The sequence below is a fragment of the Triticum aestivum genome, chromosome 3D, assembly GCF_018294505.1.
Source record: "Triticum aestivum cultivar Chinese Spring chromosome 3D, IWGSC CS RefSeq v2.1, whole genome shotgun sequence".
Classification (NCBI taxonomy): domain Eukaryota; kingdom Viridiplantae; phylum Streptophyta; class Magnoliopsida; order Poales; family Poaceae; genus Triticum; species Triticum aestivum.
In genome coordinates this window covers 546,701,866-546,726,843 of record NC_057802.1, presented here as the reverse complement: position 1 = coordinate 546,726,843, position 24,978 = coordinate 546,701,866, and the positions used below count along the sequence as shown (strand labels likewise).

The window sequence follows — 24,978 nt, the reverse complement described above, 5'->3', positions numbered from 1 at the left end:
TCGTCATGTCCCTGATCTCATCCGGGCGCCGAACTCCTTCGGTATATCAAAACACATAAACCCATAATATAACTGTCATCTAACTTTAAGCGTGCGGACCCTACGGGTTCGAGAACTATGTAGACATGACCGAGACACATCTCCGGTCAATAACCAATAGCGGAACCTGGATGCTCATACTGGCTCCCACATATTCTACGAAGATCTTTATCGGTCAAACCGCATAACAACATACGTTGTTCCCTTTGTCATCGGTATGTTACTTGCCCGAGATTCGATCGTCGGTATCTCAATACCTAGTTCAATCTCGTTATCGGCAAGTCTCTTTACTCGTTTCGTAATACATCATCCCGCAACTAGCTCATTAGTTGCAATGCTTGCAAGGCTTATAGTGATGTGCATTACCGAGTGGGCCCAGAGATACCTCTCCGACAATCGGAGTGACAAATCCTAATCTCGAAATACGCCAACCCAACAAGTACCTTCGGAGACACCTGTAGAGCACCTTTATAATCACCCAATTACGTTGTGACGTTTGGTAGCACACAAAGTGTTCCTCCGGTAAACGGGAGTTGCATAATCTCATAGTCATAGGAACATGTATAAGTCATGAAGAAAGCAATAGCAACATACTAAACGATCGAGTGCTAAGCTAACGGAATGGGTCAAGTCAATCACACCATTCTCCTAATGATGTGATCCCGTTAATAAAATGACAACTCATCTCTATGGCTAGGAAACATAACCATCTTTGATCAACGAGCTAGTCAAGTAGAGGCATACTAGTGATACTCTGTTTGTCTATGTATTCACACAAGTATTATGTTTCCGGTTAATACAATTCTAGCATGAATAATAAACATTTATCATGATATAAGAAAATAAATAATAACTTTATTATTGCCTCTAGGGCAATACGTATAAAACAGAGTTTTAGCCTTATTTGCAACAACCTGGAACAATGTTGGTACTGACACGTAAAAAATTAGGAATCGTGGTACCAATCTACATGTGATGCCCCAATTGTGGTACTTCTGTGCAATTAACTTCCTCATGAACAGTAAGATAAAAATAGTAAAATATATAAAAACTGAATTTTCTTTTTAGAAAAAACATTGATGATTTTTTTTGCATACCTGCAAATTTTTATGAAGGAAGAAAAATCCTAGTTCTCTAGGCAGAACCGAAAAACAAAATCATTGCTCTAAAATGCTTTCAAAATTAGTCTTTTGGGAGCATATATATTTTTATTAGAGCATTTAGGAATGTTTTTTATTCACCAAATTTTGTATGTATATACACAATTCGTCGATGTTTATTGCCAAACTATTACAATTTTAGAATGTTTTTTGTATTTTTTAATTACACTGTTCATGAGGGAACATTTGAGCTCGGGATCAGAAACTCCATGTCCCTTTAGTATATGCAACCATCTTATATTCTCTAGAGCGTATTTTCCTATCATTGTGATCATATGATTGAAAATTATATGTGAAAAAATGTGTATTTGTATCCTTTGCATCGCATGATTGCACCACAAAAATAATCCATATGGTTTTCTTTGTTGTAGGATTCCACAAGCCCATATCACTTTTGATGATGGCAATATTGTGGCCAAATTACGCTTGCTATAGCCATGGGACCATGAGATATGTGCCAACTGGTACAAGGAGGAAGGGAGGGGTAATTAATGGAAATAGCGCTTCAAAAACATGAAGTAGCAAGTATTTGGATGAATTAAACGGTCCTCTGTATCTGTGTTGAAGTACAAGTATACCTCACAGTTTATCCATACATATGGACTTTTGAGTTCAAGAACCGGCAGGCACAAAAAACAGTTACAACAACTCACTTGTCTTTCATATTTGGGGATGATGAGCAAGGTACACGTAAAAGGGCCGGGAGTGTCGAAGTACAATGTATGTCGTCATTTATCCAATATTTGGAGCTTTTGAGTAAAATAGTTGATGTATTGATGAAAGAGTAGCATACACACAAATAATCATGCATGAAAAGTCAATGATGGAAGCATACAAAACTGAATACACATTGGTTATTTCATACTCCCTCCATCATGAATTAGTAGTGTTAGATAGATCCGTATCTAGCCAAATCTAAGACAACTAATTTGGTGACTACATCAGAAACCCCGGTAACTACATTCGTAAAACCCGACAGCTGCATCAAAATCGTTTGCTAACTTCATCAGATAACTCGGTAATTGCTTTGTTAATGCAGTAACTACATTAAAACAAACTATGAACCGCATAGGAGAGCCAACCTAGTAGTCCCATTTTCAAAAAATTACAAGGCAAAGAGGCATATTGATTGTAATTCTGTGTGCTACTAATATGGGAGAATGCACTCAGTGGAGATGCTAATACTAGAGCATGCATGCACTTACTGGTCGTGCATAGCTAGAATCCAATGTGCGAGTAGTTGGGAGCATGCATTGGCCTTGATTTAGATGCATGTGGTGCTAGCGAATTTTCTCAACTGCCTTTTACCTTTTCGCAGCTCATTCCTTTGAGAGAATATACAGAGTGTGCACTGCAATGTAAGACCATGGTGTGGCGTCGCACGTAGTACAATCCATTAAAAATATTAACGCATGGTGGATGATAAAAACAAATAAATCAAAAAAGCTTTTGGACTGGAGGAACATTTTTTTCTAGGTCAGATAAGTAAGGAAAAACCATCAAACCATCATTTGCAAGTACAACTTTGAAAACATTACAACCATTGATCATAGTACCGATTTGCATGTCGAAATGCTTCGTTACATGAATAAAAGGTACAACACACTGAAAAGTAAGGTGCTCTTAGGAATACTATCTCCAGCCTACGGCAGGAATTCTAAGTACATTTCATCATCATCTCATACGGATGCAACTAGTTGTAAGGAGTTGCAATTTTGCAGATTTGAGCTGGAACACTAGAGCAACAATTAAGAGGAGACGAGACACATCTCACTTGAATGCATCGCAAAGATATGATCCATCCCTCCTTAACTAGGACTAAGGTACCCTAATTACTACTGAATCAACGTCCATGCTGCCTCTCACCATCCCAAGCATAGTGGTATCTACCTCTTCTCAACAATTATCACACCTTCATCTCATCGTCAACAGACTTGTGTGATTTTTTGTTGGACATGATGCTATTGAAGTTCTCTGATTTACACAGCAGGATCTCAATCTGAAACAAATGACAACAATAGATAATGAAGGTTTCATGCATGGACTCATGTCACAAATGAAGTTTCACTAGTCATGAGACATGTAAAGTCAAGGCATCTTGCCTTGGCTTTACGGACAAGTCGCCCCTTTGACTCATATTTGGTGCCAATTGTTGATGTCAGGATCTCTGGAGGGGGAGAGGAACAAAACCATTGACAAATTTAAGTGTAATTTACAATTATTATATGTGGATAAGTTTGATTATTTAGACCATAGAACACAATTATGTGGCTTACTCTTTTCTGTGGCCAAGCCGTTGTTCTTTAGGATCTCCGATACAGTCACAACAGTGCCAATGGCTGGAACAAAAATTGGCTCATAAATACATAGCCAACAATGAAGTGATTAACGAAAACATCAAGCAGTAAAAGGCAAGGTGAGTAAGCATTCGTTACCCATCCCCAAAGCAGAGAGTTCAACCTCATCATAGTTCTGCATGTACCTCTGCAACCAACAATTTTACGAATGAGAGAAATAGCATGCTAATTCAGCCCCTCTAGAATATTAATCATGAAATTTCAATGCCAATAAGTAAACTGGCAAAATATATCCTTGGCCTATTGTCCATGTATTGTAAAAGAAAAAAATGGAAGATACCAAGGTTTTGTGTTCATTGATATCATTAGTTTCATTCTACTATTCTTAATTCTATTATTCCGTTGCATGATATTAACCAATTTCATTATATTGTCCATTGTATGCAAGGTCATTGATTGGCCATTTTCTAAACTAGGAAAATATAAGCATGTGACTGCAACACGACCCGCTGTTAATGTGAATCAAACAAGGTTGCTCATGAGTTGCCTCTGGTGGTTTTGGGCCTTGGTGCTCTTGTGTCTGGCTCACATGATGTTCCGTGATGTTGGGAGTATGTGTGTGTTCGTCTTAATCCTAGCCCCAAGATCGAGTGTTTTTTTGTATTTCGTGTTTGTATTTGGTTTTTGCTCGGTTTTTCTTACATAAAGGATATGTGTGGGGGTTTTGAATCCAATTTCTCTCACTAATAAGATCAACTCTCCTCTTCATAATGCAATTGTGGGAGCTCTCTGCCCCGTGACGAGGTTCCATAAAAACTTACTCTTTTTTGTATGGAAGTATAAAAGAACTATCCTAGTTTTGTTCCAAATAAATTGATTTGGATAAGGCATACCTTGGCGAGGTTAACGTAGAAGTAAAGCGGCTTCTTGTTGGTGGACACCTGAATCCGATTCTTCTTGGCTGACACCCCAGCCTCAGCCTCGATATCCGCCTCCACCTCCATCTCATCGGCTTCCACCTCAACATGGGCGGCCTTCTGCTCTCCCACCACCGCCACCTCCTTCTCCTCAGGCGCGTCCTCCTCCACCGCCTTCACCACCTCCCTGACCTCCTGCGCCTCCGACTCCCCCATGGCCTGCGCATGCAGCTGCTCCACAGCCTCCTCCCTCGCCAACGGCCTCACCGCTTGCATGGTGGCTAGAATGCTTGATGGTGTGCGTTCGCTGGTATGGGACAATGAGAAAGAGGTCGAGAGTGGATACCCGGTCACGGTGGTGCATACAAGTAGCACTAGAAGCCTGGCACCGGTGGTTGCGATCGTTTGTGTGGTCACCCGGAGGTGGCGGTTGCCCTGGTGGTTATTCCTGGTGCATTTATGTGCATGCTTTCATCCATATGGACCGGGGGATAGATTAACGAGAATTTCAAATATCGTAAAATCTATATTGCATAGGTGTGGATGCATGCACTCCGATGTTGTGGAATGCCAATGAGATCTTGCCTATATAAAGAGCACATGCATGCATGGAGGAACCTCACATATCATGCTGATGTCAACACATTAATTTTCAAATCATTTTTTAAATGATTTATCTCACAAAGCATTAATACGATTTGTGATCCGTCTTCACCGATGAATTTGCCTCGACAAGGCTTCAAAACAAGATCTTATATTGATACATTTGGACAATAGTTTCTTTGGTCCCCATTAGTTGCCACATTATGTCACCGTGGTTGTCATTTTAAGAGTGAATGATCTCCACGAAGATTATGTATGGTTGCCAGGTAATTATTTTATAAGATTTAGGCATTGTAATATTATGCAAAGTTAGAAGGGCTGTTTAGATTTGGCCTCCACCCGTCACGCCAATTAATTGGCTGACGTTTTGGTCGCCAGCTTCTCGCCGAGGAATTGGTGTAAAACTGAACCGCCACCGTGGATCGAGCCTAGGGAAGCCAATTTTTTTTTTGCTCCCATTCCAAATGGACACACACCACACAATCAACGCGAAATATTTGGTTGGGCAGGTGTTGGCTCAAATCCAAATATATCCAAAATGCATAAGCGTTAACAACAACAAAATTGTACAATATATAAGAACTTTATTACTCAAATAGGAGAGTTACAAGCAGCAACCAAAAGATCTGCTATGGCATTTGGGGGCATCCTGTAACAACAAGTAGGAGTGACATGTACCCAACTAGGCACGAGTCATTTTAGTTTTGTATTTGTACTCCCTCCGTAAACAGAGGGAGTACTTGCCTTCTAGAATCTTAAATACAACCCAGAATGCATTGTCTTTACATGTAATATTCTTCATGGTAAATAATACTCCAACTCTAGTAGTACTACAAAATTACAAAAGTAGAGTATGAACAAAACGGGGTCAAAAAGTCCTAGGTCCAAACTGCCGAACGGTCGTCACAAAAGACCCGCCGCAGCGTGTAGTCGTAGACCGGTCGCCCATTTCCATCCTTCCCTTCCCTCCCGCCCTCCTCGTCGACAGACGAGACGATTCCCGCTCCCTCCCGTCGTCTCCTCCTCTGCCTCTGCTCGCGACCAACCGCCCTGCTCCCGCCGCCACATGACGCAGGACGGCCATGGGATGCCTCCTCGGTAAGCTCGCGGACGCGCCGGGCTCCTCCCTCTTCTTCCCCGCCGCCGTGGCCGCGAAGGCCGGGGAGGCCGATGCCGAGGCGCAGCTCAGCGCGCCGGCGCCGGTGCACATCGCGGCGGTGAAGAAGGACGCCTCCGGGTGGCCGCTCTGGCTCTCCTCCGCCGCCGGCGACGCGCTCCAGGGCTGGGCGCCCCGCTCCGCCGACGCCTTCCAGAAGCTCGAGAAGGTGAGTGAGGAGCACTACTCTCCCTGATCCTCCCTCTGTTCCCTGCCGCTGCCTAGCTAGGTAACTCGTCCGGCCGTCTTTGGTGGTGGTTGCCGGAAAAGCTTGGCCTTTTCTCTCTCGGAAACGCCGAGGCTGCAGCAGCGAGTGGTTGGGGGGAAGCTTTTTGGGTGGTTTTGCTTCGATTTTGGCTCGCGATTTCGTTCTCCCGTGGCTGTCCCGCGTTCTTGAACTAGTAAAATCAGATAGCTTGCCGTCTGAGTTCTTGTTGACAAGGAGTGCTTTCAAAGGAAAAACCAACCTCTTTTGCGGAGCTGCAGAGAAGTAAGGAACAAGAGTGAGAGGACAAAAAAAAAAGTGATCATTGATGATGCCCTCTCCGTAGTTCAACACATAAACAAACCCCAAATTCCAAGAGCCGGGCCGTTAAACTAACGCAGACACGAACAAATCCCGAGCTCTGTTCTGATTTAAGAAACCAGCAGCCTCGCTTTCCCTTTGATACTTTTTCTCTACTGTCGGCATCACAAGAATTCGTAGCAACTCCGAACGGGAAAAAATATCGGCGAACAAAGTCAACCCGGCTGCTCGCACTCCGTAGAGTTCTATTGTGTTGTGTTTATTACTAATCTGTATGTATTGGTTCTGAATTTTTTGTTTCTTTTGTGTGTGTGCAGATTGGGTCGGGGACGTACAGCAACGTGTACAAGGCCATCGAGGTGGAGACCGGGGCGGTGGTGGCGCTCAAGAAGGTGCGGGTGGATGGCGTGGGCGAGGCCGAGAGCGCGCGCTTCATGGCGCGGGAGATCGCCCTGCTCCGCCGCCTTGGTGAGCACGACAATGTCGTCCGACTCCATGGACTCGTCACGTCACGCCTCGCCACCGCGCCATCCCTCTACCTCGTCTTCGAGTACATGGACCATGACCTCACCGGGCTCGTCTCCGCCGCCACGGCCTCCGGCACACGGTTCACCTTGCCCCAGGTAACCGAGCATACTGCTCACCTTCATCACTGAAACAGTGTCACTCACCTTCTTGAATACGTTTGGCCATGAATTGAAATGCGCCTTCGAGAATTCAATATGTTCCTGAAAAATAGATGTAGCTTTTTTACAGTCGAGCAGGATATATCACCTGAACCAGCTTGTTAACTCGGGTTCGCGAAAAACTGCTTGTTCATAATGTACGTGTGTTAGAGTATGTAATGGGCCTAATGGCCTGGGCTGGCGGTATAGCCCGTTAGTCTTAGGGTTAATTAGATATAAGGGTCGCTTGCTTAGGGGTCAAGTAAGCCTTGCTTGAGAGTCAAGTAAACCTCTTTATATAAAGAGAGAAGATGTATCAATCTAATCAAGTAAGAATTAAGAAGGAAATCCCTTCCCTCTTGCCCGGCCGGGGGCAAAAAGGCCCCCGGCCGGCCCTCTCGCGCCCTCCTCTAGCAGCGCCATAACAACGTGAGATGATGATCTCCATTTACATTGGCATAAAACCTGTTCTTTTGTAAGCTTAATGGACTATTGCACTTTTAAGTAAAAACGATCTGGTACATATGCAATGATTGAACTAAACCTTTTGGCGCAATTTCGAAGAGATTGATTTTTCATGGTTTCTAGAAGGGATTAGGTTATCTGAGGAATGGAACTTCTTGCTTGCCTGGTTAAATGACATGCTTGAATTCTAATTGATGATGTGGCGAGTTGACATATTCCTGTAGTCTCTTGATAGTCAAATATAGGAGCTGTCAAAAGAAAAAAGATGGATCATGTAGATGTTTTCAAGACAAAATTGAACATATCTTGGACCACTGCAAATGGATGTATGTGTACAAATATGTGTTTTTTTCTAAATAGAAGAATGGTTGTATGAAAAGTATTAAAAATAAGTCCAAAATAATAATAGTCTCTGCAGAAATCTAGTCTAGATTCTAGTACACATAGCTGATTAAGTAGGATACAGTAATTTCGAAGTATACTCAGTCGGAGCTAAAATGTGATACTCTCCGAATGGAACCAAATTTCTCTTCTCGAACAGAAGAAGAATCATTGACAGATCGTCTGCAAGGAATTTTTTCCTTTGGCTTTTTGTAAAGATGCAAACAAATCAGTCGCTCAGAAACACCGTGATGATGTGGACCTGGAAATCTGTTGGACTACCGAAGTGGAGTATTTTTATTAGGTTTGAACTTTGAACACGGGCTCCAGTCCAATTGACAAAGACAGACACTCCAATGTTTTCTGCTCACACATTGCTTGCAAGAATTCCCATCAGATGTTTCAACTGTCAACATTGGCTGCAACTAAATCATTTCATTTAGAATTGTCAAAAGCGTGAAAATGCCTTTCTTTTCCCAAAAGCAAGGCCCCAATAAGGACCATCTTTTTTCATGGACACACTTATGATATCATTGAATTGTGTTTCTTTTCTCATGAAGTGTAACTGTCTGTTTGCAGGTGAAGTGCTACATGAAACAGCTATTGTCGGGAATCGAGCACTGCCACAACAAGGGCGTTCTTCACCGCGACATCAAGAGTTCGAACCTGCTTGTCAGCGAGGACGGGATTCTTAAGATAGCCGACTTCGGACTGGCCACTCATTTTGATCCTGATAACCCGCGGCCCATGACTAGCCAAGTGATCACACTTTGGTATCGTCCGCCTGAACTAATGTTAGGCACCACTCACTACAGCGTTGGTGTTGATCTTTGGAGTGTGGGTTGCGTGTTGGCGGAACTCCTTCTCGGCGAGCCTATATTCCCCGGACGAACAGAGGTTTGTCCATACGATACGAGATTCGCATAGTTATTTGCGGAAAATTGCACATTTGGAGACTAACTTGTGCTCATCAGGTGGAACAACTTCACAAGGTTTTCAAGCTATGTGGTACTCCAGCAGACGATTACTGGGATAAACTGAAGTTACCACATCATACATTCAAGCCATATGAGCGGTGTATGGCTCAGAAATTTAAGGACCTGGAACCATCTACCCTATCACTTCTAGAGACTCTCCTATCTATTGACCCAGATATGAGAGGCACCGCGACTGATGCTCTAAACAGTGAGGTTAATACTACTGTCACTTTCAAGGCATCTACTTTGAACAGTAGAAAGTCAGTCTCAACCGGAAACACTGCTAAATTCAACCGAAAGCTAGAAATAAAAACAGAGTAGCCACTATGCAATAAGATAGTTTACGATTGATCACGATACATGGACTAAACTGACTTGGCATTGATATAATATGTTAGATATATAGTTTCAAATAAGAAGCCAACTAATAGTAGTCTTCTCCTCACAAGTGCTTACAGTTTGCTGTGAATTCAGTTCTTCAGGACAGAACCACATGCCTGTGAACCATCAAGCCTTCCCCGGTTTCCGCCGTGTAAAGAAATGGATATAAAACTGAAGTACGAGAAGCACAAAAGGTCCTGCTCAACTCTTTCAAACTTATTTCTGCTATTCTATTGTGTCACAAGAAGCTTCAACATCCATTATAATATATCTTTCAGAAAATTGAGGGCGAATGGCTCAGTAGAACGTCAGACAACAACCAGAAAGCCCATCTCACAAAATCATGGTCGTAGAAGAGTATTTACTCCAGACGTCAATAATAGGCCACATGGAAACCCAAAGGTATGTTCCCCTTCTTTTCCTTCTGCAAGAATTTTGTCTCAACTGTGAAATGTGAACTGTATGATACCGAAATACCACTAAAAAATCACGTTTAATTGTACTTCTTGTGTCTTCTTCAATTGACGCTTTTTATCAAAGGTCTATTTAGACATATGATAAATCTATGACTAAAAGGCAAATGTATTTATTGTTCTCTAGATACCAAGACTGGTGACAAGTACAAGCACAACCAAACTCGAGAGATTTCCTCCGCCGCATCTGGATGCATCAATTGGTCATAGCATAGATTCCTCGGCCGATGTAACAACCAACGAGTTCTTCTCATCATCGGTTGTGGAACTAAAGAAAATGCCGAGCCTACTATTTGGTCACGTGAAATCTTATCTGAACAGCCCGAAGAAGGGAATGCACAAAGCGAAGCCAAGCCTCACAATGGCGCCTTCCACGGTTCTCATAGGTGCATTCCGGCCCTACTCGCTTGGCCATCCGATGGAGGTGAGAAGAAAGAATAGGGATCAGCTCAGAGCCAAAGGAAAAATTCCAGTAGGTTTAGTCAAATGACAAGCTAATTATGCCCCTCTTTTCTAATCTTTTTTTTCTTCTCCTTTTCTTACATCCCCTGGTCACAGTAGCTGTTCATCTTAATACACGATAGATAGGCTATACTTGTATAGTTAGAGAGCATAATAAAGTAGAGTTGTGAACAACGATTCTATGTACATATGAGATTTCACCAGTGACATGGATTTCAGATGATATAATATCAGACACTGCAGATAACTGGAAATGGTCTTAATCTTGGGAAATGCTTGCTTCGACCCTCTAGCATTTCAAGAACAGAGAAAAATTCCCAGAAGAGAAGCTTGCATGAACAGTTTCCCAAACTAGTATGGCTTATCCATTTTTCTGCAACACTAACCAGTAATCCTTCTCTAATGAACAAAAGGAGCACTCACATACTGGCGCTCCTCGAAACCAGTTGCTCATATGCAGGGTTAGCTCACAAACAACAACCAGGATTAAGTACAGAAAATTAACGCCGCAAAGCATCATAGGAGGTGACTGAATCATCCACATTTACATGATGACACATAAACTGTGAAGAACGCAAGCATTGTCTGGTCAGAGATAGGGCTCTGCAGCAACAGCAGCTGGTGGAGCGGCACCGGGACGGCGGGGAGTTTTTGCAGCAGGAGGATGAGGAGGAGGAGCTGAATTTCTCTTGCTGTGACAGGCGATAAAGCTGTACAGCGCGCCGACGGCCGTCTGGCCTCTGACCTTCAGCCACCCCTCCTTACATTTGGGCAACTGCGTTGCGTATCAGCGGGATTCAGAGTAGCAGAGTAAGCCATTGGTGCATTTGCAAATGCTGAGTTGGCTGTGATGCCTACCTCGCCGGAGCATTGTGGAGGATCGTTCTTCATGACCGCCAGAGTCGTGTCTGCAAGGAATATGGACGATTCAAAGTGTCAGCGCAATGCGCCTGAATGAGACTTGTGTGATGCAGAGCAAGCAAGCAACAGTGACAGGAGACGGGGAAGGGGAACAAATTACCCGTAGTAGCACTGGCGAATTCGTCGCCGTGGTCGCCGTCCGCGTTTTCATCGTCGGCCTCGGCCACCAGAGCGTCGACTTGGGCCGCCTTCTGGCAGTAGATCCGGAAGCTGGGGGATCCCGGCAGCGGCGCCGTCTCTTCCCCGTCGTTGGGCTCTGGCGCCACCTTACACCCGTTTCTGCTCACATCCGCCTCCGATGCCGAGGCAGGCACCGAAGGATCCTGCGGAGGCGCCGCCGGGGGATCGGGGGCCCCGCTGTGCCCCGGCGCCCGGTCCCGCCTCCGCCGCTCGGCCCTGTCGGTCGACGCCGCGGACCCCATCGCGAGCGAAGGGGAGGGTGGGCGAGAGGGGGGCGACGGGGAGCTGCAGCACGGGCGGACGCGCCATTGCGCGCGTGCCCTTAGTACCGGAGGCGCGCGAGCGGCGGCGAGGGGTTCGCGGGGGTGCGGAGCCCAAATTTGGCGGGGAAGGGGCGAGGTGGCTGATGACAGCTGGGTCCCGCCTGGCGGGAAGACGGCTGCGGATGGGCTTTGCTGGCCATTTTAACCTTCGAGTTTCTGGGCTGCGGTAACAATCTTATAAGAGCCTTTAGTGAAGATGGGCCGTTAGTGGTAGGTAAGCAGGCCTCTTTGATTGAAAATTCTATTTCTAATAGTCTCGAGAAAAAAATTCTAAAGGAAATTTGGATCTAATCTTTAGATTATTTCGCACATGTGCTCTTTTGATTCATAGGATTTTTTTTCTTAGGATTCGTGTGTTTCCAACCTCATGGAGAGAATTCTTTGTGTATTCCTGTGTACGATCAAGCATGCAAACAATCATGGTGTGGTATAGGTGGAATTTAGGGCAACCAAAGATAATTAATTCTTGGTGCAACTAAATTGCTTGGCTGACTGGAAGCGTGTGATGCGAGATGGTCCGTGGTTATTCCGCAACTGCCCGGTGTTTGTTGGCTAACTATGAATCTATGATGGTTGGCCTGAACAGGATGATACAAATTACAAAGGTATTCATGTATCAGGCGCGCGTGTGTGAGAGTCACGGGAAGAGTACTTTCCGAGCGGCAACGGCAATAGAGGAAGCCATGCGAATCGCAGCAGGGGCACAGATGTTGGTGACCTTGGTACCTACTCCCTCCGTTCCCAAATATAAGTCTTTTTAGAGATTCCAACAAGTGACCACATACGGAGCAAAATGAGTGAATCTACACTCTAAAATATGTCTACATACATCCGTATGTTGTAGTTCATTTGAAATGTCTAAAAAGACTTATATTTAGGAACGGAGGGAGTACATGCCAAGGGAATACAATCTAGATGATGAGGATCTCAAGAGTACGGAGTCCAGCCCTGCAAAAAAACCCAGGTGGAGTGCTTCCTTCTTCGGGCTCCACCAAGAGATGCTTGAATTTTGAGAATCAAGATGGTGTGAATATGCCAAGGGGACTTGTCATGTTAACAGATGGAGAGACTATTGACTTAGTTGATACTGAGAACTGAAACAAGAAGACCAAGAATGGTGATGACACTACCTCACAGGATATCAAAATGCAGAAGGCGAATGAAGCAATAACCATGGACTTGGCAACATTGGCGGCCTTCGACGTGGAGTGTCGCTATGCCCAATAAATCACCTAGTTTGGAACAGGGAGCGCGGAAACAATTCGTGAGTTGTTGGTGCTCACTCAAGCCAACACCCCAAGCTTGTCTTCGTGAAACTAGGCAAGGTTCAGTTTGTGTTGAAAGGTTGAAAGGCAGACTAGGTACGAGAGGATTCTATGGAGTAGGCGAGCATGGGCTAGGTGGTGGCTCTGTTTTAGGATAAATCGTTGCAAGTTAATATTTTTGATAAATTTGACAGATACATTGATGTGCACATGGTTGATCCAGGGAATGCTACTAGTAGGAACTACATATGTATATGGCGAGCCACGAATGAAAAATAGACACCTCATGTGGGTATGTCGAGCACGTTTACATGCAATATCTGATGATCTCATCTTCACCAGTCAGCGGACGACAACGAAGAGTAGTACGTGGGACACAAACGTGCCCACATCCAGTGAGGAGCGTAGGACATGGGAGACAGACACCCAACATAGATTAGGCTAGGTGTACTTTTGCGCTTTGTAAAAGAATGTAGTAATGAAAAAAATTGTGTCCGATTCTCATAAATTTCGTCTGGTTTGTTAAATTTTCGTTTGAAATGTTACCAGACGTTTCATGGACATGATTGGATTGGATGGCCGTATCCGTGTCCACGGAGACACGACGTTGAAGATGCTCTAACATCATTGCTGTAGACCCTGAAAAAACACCATCATTTGTTGTACCTGGACGATGATTGACTAGTAATCAGCGCACGCGTGACCTGGTTTAGCACATGTGGATTGTGTGGATTGGTTGCTTGCATGCTTCTCCAAGACCAAATCCATCAATCCGTCCATCCATGGAAGTGTCAACCAAACCATGCACGGCAGGCACGGTCCCTTTCTTTCTTCCATGGTTGGCTGGGCTACGCATGCATTGCAATTGCACTTGCACGGTCGTCCGAAAAGGTCCATCAGGCATGGGCTCCTCTCTTCTCTCGCTTGCAAGTCATCGCCATGACTCGTGTATGTACGCGCCGCAAAGAAAACGATGTGATGACGGAGCCGGTGGACAGACAGACGTCACGGGCTACGGCGCCCGCCTCCGAGGAAGCATTTTCTTCGCGGAACAAGCAACACTCCCTCTGTCCAGATATTGCTTTTGGCTATAGGAAGTATATGCTCTTGCGTGCTAAAAAATGTATTTTGCCAAGGTCAAATGTTATTTTTTTTTAAAATAGATGTGTTCACAAACAAATGTTTGCAATTTATTTATTTTGGGAGGGGGGGCTTAAGCATGTTGACCTGTGGCAGAAAAAAAGTCGAAAGATAGATGTTACTTTCAAATTATGCACTTAATATTTTTCACCGACGAAGCACTAATACCGTTTCGCATGAAAATTGGCAAGCACGTTTGTTACACTAACATGAACATCTACAAATAAATTCAGAATTTTTAATATGCATTTTTTTATTGCTGTTCACCAAGGAGCATATGCCAAAACTCCGCGTCCATCTATTTAGTTTTCTTCGCGGAACAAGCAACACTCCCTCTCTCTCATTCCGGGGCTCTTTGATCGCCTGCATTTCAACTTTGGAGGCTTCTATATTTGGAATCAAAGGTAAATGATTTGTCTCATTCATTAATCAAGGAGAACAGAATTGCACAATTAATTAGCGGAAAACCAAGATCGACACAACAAACACACGGATGACAAGCAGACAGCCTGCATATCTCACATTGGCAGTGTTTGGGCCTCCACGGTACACATAAACCTCGTTCCAGGCCGTCGGTCAAATTTACCACAGGCACAGCACCAGAATCTTCATTAAAAATATATTATTACTTTACTGTTCATTATATAAAAAATCTCCACTAACACGAACACAACACCAAACATGGCGTATCTCATCTTATACGTACCAATGTCATACAACAAGCGTATCACATCTCAGGATGATATCAGTCTACAGTTCAGTTTATCTTCAGTAACATAGAGACGACAAACAGGGCAGATCATTCTCATCTTCGCTGTTACACAGCAGACGTAGCATCAGGCATCAGGGGTTCTTGGGCACAGCTCAGGACATCTTCTTTGCTTTCTTGTCCGCCCACTCCTTGCGTTTGGCGTCAATCAGCTTCTGCACATTGGCATGGAAGCCAGGATATGGTTCGTACGCAGCAAACTTGTGGAGAATCTGAAGCAAACGGCAAGATTGTCATGACTTGTAAGGCAATCAATCTCTTGTCGATCATCAGAGTGATGATGCTTCCGAATGCTTACCTCTAGAAGCACGAAATATGGGGCCATCATCAAAGCCTGGACAAGATTGTCAATTAGAGCAGGTGCCCGCTTCTACAATCAGAGTAAGTGTCAAGTATTAGTACTCCTTGGGCAAGAATTTTCCATAGCTAGTGCTTAACCTAATATTGATAGCGTGATATGATAGAGACTTGCCTCAAAAACTCCATGGCCAATGAATTGCATAGTCCAACAGAACAGCTGAGCTACCAATACCACCTGCGAAAAAACAAAGAGTTTATGCTTGATCGATTTATGTTTTGTAATCTTCTTTTCTATAGCCACAAAGCATCTTCAGCGCAAACTATGCATCATCGTTCATCCTAAAGCAAACGTCGACATAATCAAAATTTCAGGAGTTAAGAAAAAGGGATTGAATCCCCATGTAAGCATCTTCAACACGGCGAACTATGCAGCATCGTCCATCCTAAAAGCAAACATCGACATAATCAAAATTTCAGGGGTGACGAAAAAGGCATTGAATCCCCAAGTAGGTGCCTGCAGTCTAGCTTTTGAATCTTTTAGCCTCAGAAACCTAGACCCACTGAGACCAGATAAAAAAAGTGTGAATTTCGGAAGTGTGGCAGAATCAGATAAGCCCCTCCAAACACCATGTTGCAACAAAAATGCTATGACAGCTGACGCCTTCTTGCCATCACAATCATGAAAGTACATGCTGGATATTAACTGATCAAAATCATGTGTAATGACCTTTAAAAGTGCAGTAATTAGGAGTAGCAGGAGCAAGCAAACATCTAGTGTAGTGTGGTTTATTGCGAGTTACAGGTAGCTCAACGTAAAGAGCTGTGCATCAACCACGAATAATGATCAGATCAGTACAATCCATGCTGCAGTTTCTACGACAGATAGATGAAATTTTACATATGAGCTCCCCTCAGAACAATTCCATGTTTTGTTCCAGAACATAACTTCTCTGCTACACTATAAGATAAAATCAACTGTCAAACAACCAACAGTCTCATCTTCTACCAGGAATTTCATTTAACCACAGGCAACAACAAATTTTACTACTTGCTATCTAATTTTTGTACACTACAATGCATTTCAGAGTGAATTGTGGTATGTAGACATTTGCAGTCAATAAAATAGTCTCAAGCTTTGATTACTCCATATCCCTTTTCAGTTTAATCATCTCTGATGCTGTTGAACGAAGATGACCACAAACTCTAAAAATCCCTTTCCCCACCACAGAAATTCAGCGCACATAGCCTGATCAATCCAACTGTAAATCAGTTATTTTCTTCTCAAATCTCATAGCCTATCACCACTACACCAGATCAGAGAAGGATGAATACTGAAGACAAAGTCAAACAAAGGAAGAAGCCAAGTGTGGCGTGTGTGATGTAAAACCTTCCATCCGACAGAGAAGCCGAGTCGGGCGGCGAGGGCGGAGCTGGCGGCCCAGCAGAGGAGGCAGAGCAGGGCGGCGAGCGCGCCGGAGCGGCGGTCGAGGGAGACGTAGAAGGCCCCGTAGACGGCGGTGAAGACCGCGGCGGCGCGCGGGAACGGGGCGGCGAGGTGGAGGAGCAGGAGGGCGGTGAGGAAGATGGGCCAGACGAAGAGCGCGTGGATGAAGACGTTGACCGGGTTGCTGTGGTACGCGCCGTAGAAGGCGAAGTGCCGCTCCAGGTCGAGGAACCCGCCGCCGCCAGCCATCGCGAGATTCGTCGATCGGGCGCTGCCGCTCGCAGACGGAGAAGGCGCGGCGGAGGAGGCCGCGGAGGCGGAGCGCGGGGTGAGGGGCGGCGCCGGGAGGAACGGGCGGGGAAACGGCGGCGCAACTCAGAGGGGGCGGGGTCGCTGGTGTAGTGTCGCTCTACTCTGGATTGCCGTCGACTTTTGCCTTCCTTTTATTTATTTGACGGAGAACAAGGCGGGGGCATGTCGCTGGTACTGCTCTGGCGGCTCTATCATTCTACAGTTTGTAGACGTGCTCCGGTCAGATAAAACTACCGGGGTCACCCGCGCGCATTTGCGCGGCTAGATTTTTTCAATTTACAATTTCACATGCTAGAAGCTATGTTTTGTCATATAAGTTTTCAAATTATTGATTGAGCTCATTTAGTTCATTTTTAAGGTGTGTCAAAACTCATTATTTTTCTAACTAATAACGAATAATATAGAACCATTAAATTTAAATATGTATCTATGAAAAAAACATTTTCAATTCACAAATATGGTCCGAGAATGTATTTACTTGTGTGCATGCATTTGTGCCCTTGGTTTTTCTAATTCATAATTTCATATGTGAGAACCTATATTTTGTCATTTAAATGTATTTTAGATTTTAAAATAAACATTTCATACTATCATAATTTTTAAAAGTATGGATTGAGCTAATTTAGTTCATGCGTAAGTTGTGTTGAAGCTAATGAATGTTTTTCTCACTGATAACGCATAATATACAATGGTTAAATTTAAATATGTATTTGTGAAAAGGTATATCTTCGGTTCAAACATATAGTCATGAATGATATACTTATGTTATGCATTGGTGATGCCTTTGTCGGTACATTGCCTAAGAATATATGTGTTTTTTCATTAGGGAAATTGTACTGATAACTTTTTTTTATTCTTTCCTAGCCATGGACAGGGGTGTGTGGAAGCTTGCTATCCATGTGCCAGAGCCATGAGTAGGTCGCGAGATCTTGTGGGTTTCACCTCTAGCCTATCCCAACTTGTTTGGGACTAAAGACTTTGTTGTTGTTTTCCCACAAAAAATAAGACTTTGTTGTTGGTGTTTCCTTGAGAAACATGTATTTTCTCTGAGTTCAATCACGATGCAAAAGTAAGTAGCCACTCCATGTATAGTGTTGTGTGTAGTAATTTTTATCTTTATGAGTTAAATCACACACACACACACACACACGTGCGCATAGAGAGACACAACTCCTCTGATTATCCTCCTTTAACATCATCTCATTAGTATGCATCATGGAATAGAGGCTCTATTTACCCTCCTGTATAACTTACTTTTATTTGTTCAATGCCACCTCCATAAATCACTACATTAAAACCCCTAAGCTTGAAATATAATTTTGACTACACACTTTTTTGCCAATTTTCCAACATCTAATCTGTTTTGGCTTGGATATAATTTACTATATGCTCGAGTGGATTTGGCTTCACATGCACTGCAAAATCGCATCATCTGGCCAATTTTTGCTCTCCTGATTTTGTTGTGGACTTTCCTCCACACAAAATGACCATGTCACCATTCAAAAATGATATTGTCAAACCAATATTTTAGATACCCTGTAGAAATATTAAAAAACACAAAATGTACTAAAAATAATGAGAAAGTTTCATATACTAAGTGCGATCATACTTAAATTAAATTCTCGTCACATCCGGTTAATGAAGGTGTGGCTTTTCTATTTCAATCTATGGGCGCAACAAAGGGCAAGCATCCATGCAAAAAAAAAGGAAAATCATGAAGCTCAACCCTGGTATTTTGCTGACGTCGCTTATGACCATAGCACATGCAGTGCTACCCAAACTTTTGTCAGATGAATTCTATCTCCATTGCTGACATTGCACTCATAGTTTGGATAATTATTCAGGTCTATGCTTGATTTATCACAACCTATTTAGTCTCCACCGCCAGGTGGAATGTGATAAATTATAATGGCCAGGATTATTACATATGAACCTAGCTAAGCTACTATGGGGGTGTTTGTTTCCAGGGACTTTTTGTGTAGGGACTAGAAAAAGTCCCTCTTAGAGACTTTTTTACCAAACGGGAGGGACTTTACTAGGCATTTGGGACTAAATGAAGAAGACTCTCAAGAGAGTCTTTTTGGGACTTTCCAACAATGCCCCTCCATGCATTTATTGGCCTGACACCCCATGGTGTTGTTTGATTGTTATTCTTCTATATACTAGGGGCAACATGGTCATTTAATAACAGGAAGGGACTTTTTAGGGACCAGGGAACCAAACAGGGCCTATGAATGTGACCTCAGCGTAGGTTTAATTGGCCTCATATATGGTCTTTGACGTGTACGGCAGGCCATTTAGCCGTCTTTACATGCACATGTCATAGTACATACACTGGCCAAATACCATCTCGTTCTGCCCATAGTCTTGTCCGCGGTCACAGAGGCTGAGGAAGCGCCTCATCGTCAAGAGAAGGAAAACTTCTTGATCATACATACTGGTGCATCACCCCGTCACGTCTCGACGGCGCGATCTATGTGGCCGTGGCCGACAACCCAGTCGAGTCAGAATGAAACGCGCGTGACCCAGGAATCGAACCTGAGACCAGCTGCGTACTAGCACGCACTAGTAGCCACTCCAACTAACCAGTGCTGTTGTCAAATAAAGCAGTGGATAGCTTAAAGAACTAACCATAAATGTAAAGCAGAAACGGTATCCTGTAGCGAACTGGAACCAGTACTGTAGCAAATTAGCTATTGTAGCGAATCTGAATTAGTTACTGGGGTGAACGTTTTTTAATGCATACTTTGAAAAAAGTATCAACATTTCTTGAATTCCTGAAGAAGAAAAACGGAGACAGGAACATTTTCTGAATATGTGAACAAAAAAATTGAAAAAGCTATGCACTGCTTTACAGCGCCAGTATCTAAGAATAACAACAGTGCCAGAACTCAACACTTTTTGATTTTATTCGAACAAATCTTGGAAATTATGAACAATTTTAAGGTAAGTAATGTTTCAAAGTTTGAACATTTGTCAAACAACGCGAACAAATTTTGAAACTCCAAACAATTTTTTTGAATACGCGAACAATTTTAAAAACAGGAACATTTTTTTGAAATTTTTTGAACAAAAAGTTGAAAAGCTGACCATTTATTGAATCTGCGAACAATTTTTTGGAAACGCAAGCAAATTTTTAAGAAACACGAACAATTTTTTAAAAATGGGAACAAATGTGAAATCCCAAAAAATTGAAAAAATGAACAAATTTGGAAACGCGAACATTTTTTGAAAACCACGAACAAAATTTGAAACTCCGAACAAATTTTGGAAACACAAACAAAATTTTGTACATTTTTTGAAAAGAATGAAATGTTTTTTGAAACCTGAACAAAAAAATTCGAACATTTTTTTAAAAACCGAACAAAGTATTGAATATACTGAACTTTTTTTAAATTGCGATTTTTATATAAAAAAGAAAGAAACAGAAAAACAAAAACGAAAAAACGCGAAAAAAAGAAACAGATAATAGACGCCCTCTTGCACGCTATAACACTAGCGTTGTTAAGCTGCAGTGGCTAGCAACCCACCTCCACGAGTGGGAGGTCGGAGGTTCGATTCCTGGCATTCTTCGTTTTTTGGGGATTTTCTCTGTAGGAAGCATCCGTCATGGGCTGGCCCGCAAACGATCGATGGTGTGCGGCAGGTCGACACTTTGCCGCATAATGCGGCGAATAGGGATTTCCGACAACCTGGTCGTGTCTTTGTGCTTTTGATACGATATCCACGGCCTTCGAGATGGGCCGTGTCACAAGTTACGTTGTTGTCGTGCTAGCACGATGCTTCTTCCTGTAGTCCTGCCTGTTCCGCAACTCTTGCCGGCGAGTCCGGTCCAAGGTTGCAGAGCGGGAGCGAGCGTCGTAGTCGATCACACACAGGTACCAGAAAGTAAATGGACAAAGAGATGTAGAGGGGAGTCTTTTTTTATTAATCATCATCAACTGTACATACACAGGATGCTCTCCTCTTTATATATCTAGGAGTGGAGGGATAAGTGCCCACTTTAACCTTAAGTGGAGGGACTTGGTCTATAATGGGCCAATGACTTGTTCCATCTAAGGCCCAAGTTTCCCAACACTCCCCCTTGGGCAGTTATCCGTATATCCATGTCTCAAAACTCCGAAAAACCCAGTGGGAAAAAATATGGAGAAAGAGCACATAGTATACGTTGTTATGTTGCACGAATTGCCTCGTCAAAAACCTCGTGTGAGAAACATCAGGAAAACTCACTCAAGGGAAAAAGAGTACAATCCACTCAACCATCAAGTTGAGTACTCGATCATCGGGACCGAGATTTTAACGATGACTTTGTAAAGTTTCTCCCCCATGAACCTTGCATCTCCCTAAGTCTCATCATACTGATTATATGCACACATCTCTCGAAAGATGGCGTCGGTAATGATCTAATGAACAAATCAGCAAGATTGGCACCGGACTTAGCATGCAAGATTCTCACCTCGTTCATCTTCTGCATCTCATGTGCATAGAAGAACTTAGGATTAATATTCTTTGTGGGATTACTCTTCACATAACCATCTGAATGTGTGCAACACAATCAGTATTATCTCCAAAGATAATGGTAGGGGTTTGTACGGTGCTCAGCCCACATGTCTGCTGAATGTGGCCGATCATCCGCTGAAGCCATACACACTCTCGTGATGCTTCGCATAGTGCTATGATTTCCGAGTGGTTCATGGAAGTCAATACAAGACTCGTGTTGGAAGATTTCCAGGAAAACACGGTTCCACACCACAAAGGAAAACATATCCAGTCTATGACTTAGAAGTATGTGGGTCCAACAGACACCCAACATCAGCATAGCCTATAAGAGATAGGTCTTGATTCCTTCTAAAACATGCCAAGATCTTTGGTCCCATACAGGTAACGGAAGATGTCCTTGACGCCTTTCCAATGTCTCTTGGTAGGCTCAGAACTGTACCTAGCAAACAAATTGACGGCCAACACAATGTCCAGCCGTGTACAATTTGCAAGGTACATGAGTGCTCCAATTGCACTCAGGTGAGGAAACTCCGGTCCAGAATTTCCTCCCCCTCTTGCTTAGGCCTGAACGGGTCCTTGTCTTGTTGTAAAGATCTCCTGACCATCGGGGTCTTAGAAGGATATGCCTTATCAAATCCAAATCTTTCCAACACCTTCTGGGTGTAGGCCGACTGGTGCACTAGAATCCCATCAGGGGAATGTTCAAGTTGCAGACCTAGACAGAACTTGGTTTTACCCAAATCCTTCATCTCGAATTCCGACATCAGGTAGGAACTCGCATCCTCAATATCCTCAGGCGTACCGATTATGTTTAAATCGTCCCCGTACACCGAGATTATACAAAATCCATCTTGGGATCGTCGTATGGAAACACATGGGCAATCTTTATTGCTCGTGTAGCCCTTCTGATGAAGGAAATCGCTTAGGTGATTATACCACATTCTACCAGACTGTCTGAGTCCGTACAATGCCTTTTGAAGTTGAACACTGTATAGACTCCTGTTTGCGCTATTATGGTTCGGAACAGGGATACCTTCAGGAACCTTCATGTATATGTTCGAATCCAAGTTACCATACAGGTAAGCAGTGACAACATCCATTAGTTTCATTTTCAAGTCCATATTTACTGCCATTGAGATCAATTATCTAAAGGTAATTTCATCCATGACTGGGAAATGAGTCTCCTCAAAATCGACACCTTGTCGTTGAGTGAACCCTTGAGCGATGAGCTTTGCTTTGTACCATACTACCTTATTATTTTCATCTCTCTTTTGACCAATAACCCACTCATGGCCAACAGGGCGTGTGTGGGGAGGAGTTAGAAAAACCGGTCCAAACACCTTCTTTTTGTTGAGAGATAATAATTCGGCAGTAATTGCCTCATGCCAATCTTTCCGATCTGACCTTTTCAGCGAGCATGTTAGGCTCGGGATCAAGATTTATGATTGAGGCAATTTTCTTAGCAAAGTTAATGTCGGCAATTACCGTTGCTCGATTCATGGACTCTCCCGTATTAATATAATTTATGGCCATTTTGTCATGGGGCGCATCTGGCGCAGACCCTTGCTCTACCAAATTTCCCATTCTGGGAGCAAGGTCCTTTAGCTTTCCCGCGCCGATGTGTGCGCACACATCTTCGCTGGGTGTTTCCTCTATGGGAACGTTTAAGTCCGGAATTTCGTGCACTGAATTTTTCGTACTTGTGCCAGGTCTCAAACTAGCTCCCCATTTCACTTTGGGGCACTTTGGTGACAGGCTGTGATAAATCTCTCTTATCCTTTTTCGTCAGGCGTCCCTGAGTACTTGGGATTTGAGAAGCCGGATTTCTCGTCCTTTAGGCCTATGGACGGGAGCGGGTATACCATCATTTTCTTTCGGTATTTCAACCCTTTCCGGTGCATTGCACACATGCACATGCGACTTTGTCACAGTCTTTGAGTCACTAAAGTGTTCAGGCAGTTGATTTGCTAAGGACTGCAAATCTATTATCTTTTGGAGTTCTCTCTCAGTCTCAGCAGTGCGCGGGTCATGAGCATGGATTCCCGTGGCTTTCCACGTGATTTCTCGACATTTAGCATCAAGGGGTTGATTCTCTCCCCCTAAAGTCGGAAAAAAAATCCTCATCAAAAATGCAATCAGCAAAACGAGCCGTGTGACAGTCACCTGTCATGGGGTCCAGATACCTGATTATGGACACAATCTCATAACCAACGTATATCCCCGACTTACGGAGCGGGCCCATTGCTGATCACTGGGGTGGTGGTATTGGTACATATACCTGGCAACCGAACCTACAAAGGTGGGAAATTTTCGGTGCCGACCCTTGCGCAAGCTGAACAGGAGAGTGGATGTTGTAGGCCGACGGTCTAAAGTTGATGAGATGGGCCGCGTGTAACACTGCGTGGCCCCAACATGTAGTTGGTAAATTACAACCTTGAAGGAGCGGTCGGGCAATGAATTTAATTCTTTTAATCAATGCCTCAGCAAGTCCATTTTGTGTATGAACATGCGGTATTGAGTGCTCAACTTTGATTCCCATTGCCATGCAATAATCATCGAACGCCTTTGAAGTAAATTCTCCGCCGTTGTCCATTCGAATAGACTTTATACGATAATTTAGGGAAATTATTCCTCATTTGTATGATCTAAGAGATCAACTTTGCAAAGGCATGGTTCCGTGTTGACTGTAGGCAAACATTGGACCATTTAGAGGAAGCATCAATGAGCACCATAAAGTACCGAAACGGCCCCTTGAGGGGCTGAATTGGACCGCATATGTCCCCTTGGATACGTTCCAAGAACGCGGGGATTTCATCCCTCACCTTGAGGGGCGATGGCCTAATGACTAACTTCCCCATGGCGCATGTGGAGCATACGAAATCATCAGGATTTAGGAAGTTCTTCACGTTAACATTATGACCATGCGAGTTGTTAATTATATTTCTCATCATCCTAAGTCCGGGGTGGCCTAACCTATTGTGCCAGAGGCAGAAAAGTTCAGAGCTTCTAAATAGTCTTGAGGGTAGTGTACACAGGCGGTGCTACTATTTTAGTGTAGGATAGCCCTGTGTCGAATGGAGGAAGCCTTTCGATAGCATGTTTACCATTTGCATCCCGCTCGATGATGAGTATACACACTTGGCCATAGTCATCATCGGTCTCAACGTGGAAACCATTAGCGCGGATGTCTTTAAGCTCAAAAGAGTACGAGTCGACTCCGGGTACAACGATGCATCATTAATGATCACAGTTGTCCCTATAGAAAGTATGAAGGTGGCTCGTCTGGAGCCGAATATATTCGAACCGCAGCAGGCGGTTGTCA

At 43.7% G+C, this 24,978-nt stretch overlaps 4 protein-coding genes across 4 annotated transcripts; 1 reads left to right on the top strand and 3 right to left on the bottom strand.

Annotated features, from left to right (window-relative positions):
- Positions 1-2,654: 2,654 nt before the first annotated feature.
- LOC123075302 (uncharacterized protein At2g34160) lies at positions 2,655-4,777 on the bottom strand. The gene is made up of 5 exons (XM_044497942.1): positions 4,390-4,777; positions 3,635-3,683; positions 3,476-3,538; positions 3,302-3,366; positions 2,655-3,198 (listed from the first exon to the last, which is right to left on the bottom strand). The coding sequence occupies exons 1-5, from the start codon at positions 4,687-4,689 to the stop codon at positions 3,106-3,108; spliced, it is 570 nt and encodes a 189-aa protein (XP_044353877.1). The 5' UTR covers positions 4,690-4,777; the 3' UTR covers positions 2,655-3,105.
- Positions 4,778-5,961: 1,184 nt separating this feature from the next.
- On the top strand, positions 5,962-10,688 carry LOC123080365 (probable serine/threonine-protein kinase At1g54610). Its single transcript, XM_044503272.1, has 7 exons — positions 5,962-6,341; positions 7,016-7,321; positions 8,789-9,106; positions 9,184-9,399; positions 9,661-9,761; positions 9,846-9,969; positions 10,168-10,688. Exons 1-7 carry the CDS (start codon positions 6,099-6,101, stop codon positions 10,528-10,530), a joined length of 1,671 nt encoding a protein of 556 aa, XP_044359207.1. The 5' UTR covers positions 5,962-6,098; the 3' UTR covers positions 10,531-10,688.
- Positions 10,689-10,905: 217 nt separating this feature from the next.
- On the bottom strand, positions 10,906-12,012 carry LOC123080364 (uncharacterized). Its single transcript, XM_044503271.1, has 3 exons — positions 11,524-12,012; positions 11,361-11,410; positions 10,906-11,277 (listed from the first exon to the last, which is right to left on the bottom strand). The coding sequence occupies exons 1-3, from the start codon at positions 11,843-11,845 to the stop codon at positions 11,092-11,094; spliced, it is 558 nt and encodes a 185-aa protein (XP_044359206.1). The 5' UTR covers positions 11,846-12,012; the 3' UTR covers positions 10,906-11,091.
- A 2,926-nt stretch (positions 12,013-14,938) lies between these two features.
- Positions 14,939-17,356, bottom strand: LOC123080363 (2-hydroxy-palmitic acid dioxygenase MPO1). The gene is made up of 4 exons (XM_044503270.1): positions 16,788-17,356; positions 15,573-15,635; positions 15,399-15,470; positions 14,939-15,312 (listed from the first exon to the last, which is right to left on the bottom strand). The coding sequence occupies exons 1-4, from the start codon at positions 17,091-17,093 to the stop codon at positions 15,196-15,198; spliced, it is 558 nt and encodes a 185-aa protein (XP_044359205.1). The 5' UTR covers positions 17,094-17,356; the 3' UTR covers positions 14,939-15,195.
- Between the last annotated feature and the right edge of the window lie 7,622 nt (positions 17,357-24,978).

Bases quoted from the DNA above. Each gene is read 5' to 3' on its own strand.
- LOC123075302 (XM_044497942.1), bottom strand. From the start codon at position 4,689: ATGCAAGCGGTGAGGCCGTTGGCGAGGGAGGAGGCTGTGGAGCAGCTG. The intron at 3,539-3,634 runs GTAACGAATGCT...TTTTTGTTCCAG, and splicing joins ACTCTCTGCTTTGGGGATGG to CCATTGGCACTGTTGTGACT. The intron at 3,199-3,301 runs GCAAGATGCCTT...CATTTGTTTCAG, and splicing joins GACTTGTCCGTAAAGCCAAG to ATTGAGATCCTGCTGTGTAA.
- LOC123080365 (XM_044503272.1), top strand. From the start codon at position 6,099: ATGGGATGCCTCCTCGGTAAGCTCGCGGACGCGCCGGGCTCCTCCCTC. The intron at 7,322-8,788 runs GTAACCGAGCAT...GTCTGTTTGCAG, and splicing joins CACGGTTCACCTTGCCCCAG to GTGAAGTGCTACATGAAACA. The intron at 9,107-9,183 runs GTTTGTCCATAC...TGTGCTCATCAG, and splicing joins TATTCCCCGGACGAACAGAG to GTGGAACAACTTCACAAGGT.
- LOC123080364 (XM_044503271.1), bottom strand. From the start codon at position 11,845: ATGGGGTCCGCGGCGTCGACCGACAGGGCCGAGCGGCGGAGGCGGGAC. The intron at 11,411-11,523 runs GTAATTTGTTCC...TATTCCTTGCAG, and splicing joins ATTCGCCAGTGCTACTACGG to ACACGACTCTGGCGGTCATG. The intron at 11,278-11,360 runs GTAGGCATCACA...TACGCAACGCAG, and splicing joins CTCCACAATGCTCCGGCGAG to TTGCCCAAATGTAAGGAGGG.
- LOC123080363 (XM_044503270.1), bottom strand. From the start codon at position 17,093: ATGGCTGGCGGCGGCGGGTTCCTCGACCTGGAGCGGCACTTCGCCTTC. The intron at 15,471-15,572 runs GCAAGTCTCTAT...CTCTGATTGTAG, and splicing joins TTGGCCATGGAGTTTTTGAG to AAGCGGGCACCTGCTCTAAT. The intron at 15,313-15,398 runs GTAAGCATTCGG...CGTTTGCTTCAG, and splicing joins CATATTTCGTGCTTCTAGAG to ATTCTCCACAAGTTTGCTGC.